The sequence below is a fragment of the Stegastes partitus genome, unplaced genomic scaffold (genome assembly GCF_000690725.1).
Source record: "Stegastes partitus isolate 25-593 unplaced genomic scaffold, Stegastes_partitus-1.0.2 Scaffold356, whole genome shotgun sequence".
Lineage (NCBI taxonomy): Eukaryota > Metazoa > Chordata > Actinopteri > Pomacentridae > Stegastes > Stegastes partitus.
Genome location: NW_007578087.1, coordinates 425,193 through 430,018, shown reverse-complemented (window position 1 = coordinate 430,018; position 4,826 = coordinate 425,193). Strand labels below are relative to the sequence as shown.

Sequence of the window (4,826 nt, the reverse complement as noted above, 5' to 3'; positions counted from 1 at the left end):
ACTTGACTGTCCTCCACGATCAGAGCAGATGCCACAAACTCATCCCAAGCCTTGATCAGCCAATAGGTGGCATGAAAACCAAACTTTGTAGTGTGGTAGCAATCTTGGCGCAGATGGGCATAGTAGCTGGAGAGCAGCTGGGCCACTGAGATGATTGAGACCCATGCAGCTCCTAAACCAAATGATTTCATGTACCCAAAGCTGTAGAAAGCAAAAATGAACGGAGCAACAGAGTCACAGAAGAAACCCAAGGCCATGGGCTCAGCATATTTTGTGTTCTTCTTCTTCTCTTCGCCTACCTTCCGGGCACTTGCTGAGTTGGCCGTCCCTAGCAGGAGAACATTAAAGAGGGGCGTCCCAAAGCCTTTGAGGACGAGACGTTGTGCCAGACCTTTGATGAGCAGTGCAGCTGAACCATAGATGGCAAAGATCAAGATGAGCAGTTCCAGAACCCCAGCGACCACCAGAGCCCAGGAGCCTGTTACGAGAGCCGCTGCTTCAAAGACTAAAGTGGCTGTAATGGCCCCAAAAACAAAAGGCATGATGTAGTTGACCGTGGCAGAGCAAAATGCGAGGAGAAAGGACAGAAGGATGTAGGGAACCAGACCCGCAATTGCTGACTCTCTGATGGAGAGGCATAAAGGACAAACTGGGGTCTCTGTGGAGGCATTTAGGAACATGTTGCTCGTCATGTTTGTGGACAGAGATGAATTGCTCAACATGGATGCTGTTGTCACAGTTTGAGGTAAGGCACCAAAGTAGATGCGGGTTGCACCATAACTACCCCAAAGAGCAGCGTAGCCAATGAACGCAGTGCCACTCAGGTGATCATATTTTCTAAAGGAAAGAAGTCCGGCCACCAGTTGGCATATCCCACCAATCAGGATCAGATGAACACCTGTAAGAAGTGTTATGAAATTAGTTTAAACTATTTTTATACCATATTTAAATATATAGCACAACTGCTCCATATTTTACCTGCAAGTATGTTCTCCACTCCTTCTGGTGCATTGCCAGTGTGAGCTGTATTGAAGTTTTGCAGAAGTACAAGGAATGCACTGATCCCATTGGATAACATGCCTAAAACTCCTGGTTCCCCGTAGAAACTGGCAGGAAATCCATCAGATGTTGCCATGATGTCTTTCTTATCAAATTGTAGTTCTGATGAAACACCTGGTAAATAATATACAAATGACACAGAGAATTTCTATGAGTTAACATAATTTGTCAGTCTTTGAAAAATGCCATCATAATACTGATTCAATATTTTACTGATTTATTTTATTTTAACAATTTGTTTTCAAAATTGCCAAATGAAATGCAGAAAGCAAAATTAGTTTCTGTGGTAGGTTTGCGGCTTGCTAAGTATTTCACAATAAAAATTAAATTTGATATTCAATCACCAAGTTTAAACAGAAATGTATAAACTAAGAACTAAGAAAATATAATGCCTGAGTTTATATCAATGCTTTATGTATTCATGGCAATGTCAAAAAATAACCTAAATGAGCAACCTTAAATCATAATAATCTTGATCCACCAGACAATTTCTTAACAAGATGTACAACTTTCAAAAGCTTATTGTGCTTTTTGCTTGAACATTGGTCTAAAAATAAAACTAATATCATTGTGTTAGAATTTTAGTTTTTTTTAAGCTCACATGAAATAAAGACTTAGTTGTTAGTCAGATGTGAAAATAGAGTCTTACTTGGTCAAGATGCTTCAAAGATGAGGTGCTGAGCTGCTCTGAAGCAGAGATCCAGGTTTGTTATTCATAAGACTTATCGCATTGTAGGAGGAGTTATGTAAAAATTCCTTGACGAACCTACAGTCTTTCCTGTAAGGAACTTGACCGCTGCCACCCACCTCCACAGCAAAACAATCCCATCCCTTTGTCATCCTCCATCACCTGCTCTTCTGAGGAAGATGATGCTTATAAAACCAGGTATGACTATGAGGGAAACTTTTCCCGTGATATTCTGCATCTTTATTTCCTCATTCCTTCAAGGCAGGTATTGTTAGCCGATGCCAAGCCCTGGGCTATATAAGGTAGGCATCTTCCCAGTCTCAGTACAGCATCACTCTTCACCGCAGAAAGAAGGATAAATTCAGCGTGACCAAAACACCAGAGTGAAGCCATGATGTCTAAGCTGCAGGTAAGGATCTGAATAGTTTTGAGGTGTACATTTTATGGTCCAACTGCACAGACAATAGCGAATTGCATTAATGTGATTTTTGTTTGTCATGTTGAAACTAAAAATTGACTTTATTCCATTTAGTCAAAGATTTATTCCATTATTTTGCAATTAATAAATAGCAAGTTGAAGATATTTCACATACTGTACCACACCTGTTACGGAAAACTCTCACCAGCAACACACCTTTCAAAAGAGGCTTTAATTACAGTCAGTAAGATTTGTGAGAACAGTGAGATTTAACTTTATCTGTGCCTGACAAACATAACTATAATTATATGATCAGATTAACCACTGTTTTAAAGTAATGAAAAATGTTAAACTTTTTATTCTTGTGATCCACAGAAAACTATCGGAGCAGTGTGGGCTGTCAGTGGGATGCATAAATCTGCAGTGAAAGGTAAACTATCCTCTGGTACTTGAAGGAGGCTGCTCATTCATGATCTTGATATTAATTGTTTTGCAAATTGTAATAGATTGTCTTTTTTTTTTTTTTCTCCCCAGTCCATTACAATAGGAGCAGCTTTAACTTGCTTGTGAGGATTGTTAATCGTGTTTCCATTCCCTCTGCAGTCTTGCAGCGTCCAGCCCCAGAAGACACAGTCACGGACAGTTTTGGGAAGTTCATCAGTGAAATTAAGCCCCAGCACTTGTCTCCTGTGGTGCTTCACCGCAGTAAGAGGATGGTGCTGGACAGCATCGGAGTTGGTCTGATTGGAAGCACAACAGATGTGTTTGAACTGGCCCTGCAGCACTGCCAGGTGAGACAAAGTGAAAGAAACATCTGATATTTCACTATTTAAAATCCTTTGACTGACTCATATATACTGATATAGCTTAAAGAACGATTAGATATTTATATTTAGTGTGACTGTGTGTCCATGTCTACTTGTATTAGTCATGGTGAGGAGAAAAATCTGTGTGAACATCGTGGGAATTTCTTTCTTTTGAAATCAGCATAAAGTTCATGAGTATATTTTAGCATGAAGTCTCAGTTTCAGGTTAAGTTGTGAGTCTGGTTTTGGCAAGTGGTGACTATTGTTAGTGTTTGGGATTAGTCAAGTCAATGTCATGTCTTTTCAAGCGGGGGAAAGTTATTCTGTGTGTGTGCAGAATCATTAATATACATTTTGTACCACACTGTCCTTGCACTTGTGCTTACTTGTCTCCGTCTTTTCCCACCAGCACATGTATGCTCCTGATGACATCAGCTCTGTGTACGGACGCAGAGGCAGCAGACTCTCCCCAACACTGGCAGCTTTTGTCAATGGAGTGGCGGTGAGTGTAAATAAGTGGAACAGATGTGTCACGATAGTCACTTTAAAAGTATGTCTGGTTCTGCTGTTGCCATACGAACTAGTTTGCAGCCTCAGATCCTCTGGCTGTTCCAAAGTCGAGGCTTAAATCTAAACATGACCCCGGTTTTGTGATCATGACCCCTCAGCTTTGGAACCAGCTGCCTGACAAGAAAGACTCACAGAATCAATGACTTCTCTTAAATCACTTCTTAAAGCCTCATTTTTACAGAACTGCTTCTTGGTGCTTTTTTTTCTTATATTTGCATTTATTTATACTGACACTGTGCATTTTACATTTGGCATTGTATTCTTGGTTTAACGCTACGTTGTAAACTCTGCTTTAAAAGCTTCTATATAAACAATGCTGTTGCTAATATTATTGTTATTTGATTGCTATAAAGCTGTCTTCTTGTTGCAGACTCACTCCATGGACTTTGATGATACGTGGCACCCTGCCACTCATCCCTCAGGAGCCGTCCTTCCTGCTGTGCTGGCTCTCAGTGACATGATGCCAGCTAACAATAAGCCCAGTGGTCTGGACTTCTTGCTGGCCTTCAACGTGGGCATTGAGATTCAGGGCCGACTAATGAGGTTTTCTAATGAGGCCCACAACATTCCCAAGAGGTGAGCGCTTCAGAGTCAAATGAGACGTAGTCTAATAGTCCAAACCTTGTTTAAGTCATAACACTGCACTAAGATTTCTAGGTGTTGTTTGGTCTTCATTTACTGTTACTGCACTTGACCAGTTCCTTGAAGATTTTACATTTATTCTTTACATGTAGGGCAACGATTTTCAAGATATTTGTGAGTGATCCTGTCAGTGTCTGTACTGATTTATAGGGGAAGCAGTGCGGTGTCATGAGCAGTGTTTTTATAGAGTTTTTACTGTGAAAGAGAGGTAGCTGCTCATAGTCACACATTACATATTTAAAGAAAAAAAAATAACGCCCAAAAATCCCAGCACTAGCACCCATTTAAAATTTACCTGTAAGTTACAAAAGTAGATAGTAACAAAACTCTTGACCTGAGATTCTTGTGTCTTTCTTTGTGATCCCAGGTTTCATCCTCCCAGTGTGGTCGGGACTATGGGCAGTGCAGCCGCCTGTGCTCGCCTCTTGTCTCTGGATCCCTCCCGGTGCAGTCATGCCTTAGCTATAGCTGCTTCTCTGGCAGGAGCCCCGATGGCTAATGCTGCCACTCAGTCTAAACCTCTGCACATCGGCAACGCTTCACGTTTGGGGCTGGAAGCTGCTCTGCTGGCCTCCCGAGGCCTCGAGGCCAGTCCTCTGGTCCTGGATGCTGTTGCAGGGGTGGCCGGCTTCAATGCTTTTTA

At 41.5% G+C, this 4,826-nt stretch overlaps 1 protein-coding gene across 1 annotated transcript in view; it reads left to right on the top strand.

The window, feature by feature from the left end:
* Positions 1-2,072: 2,072 nt before the first annotated feature.
* The window catches only part of LOC103359161 (cis-aconitate decarboxylase-like), an 8,879-nt gene continuing 6,125 nt past the window's right edge, over positions 2,073-4,826 (top strand). The window contains exons 1-6 of the mRNA XM_008284387.1: positions 2,073-2,156; positions 2,541-2,595; positions 2,769-2,956; positions 3,381-3,473; positions 3,912-4,117; positions 4,551-4,818. Of these exons, the coding sequence (XP_008282609.1) occupies positions 2,139-2,156; positions 2,541-2,595; positions 2,769-2,956; positions 3,381-3,473; positions 3,912-4,117; positions 4,551-4,818 (828 nt within the window). The 5' untranslated portion in view covers positions 2,073-2,138. The remainder of the gene's footprint in view (positions 2,157-2,540; positions 2,596-2,768; positions 2,957-3,380; positions 3,474-3,911; positions 4,118-4,550; positions 4,819-4,826) is intronic.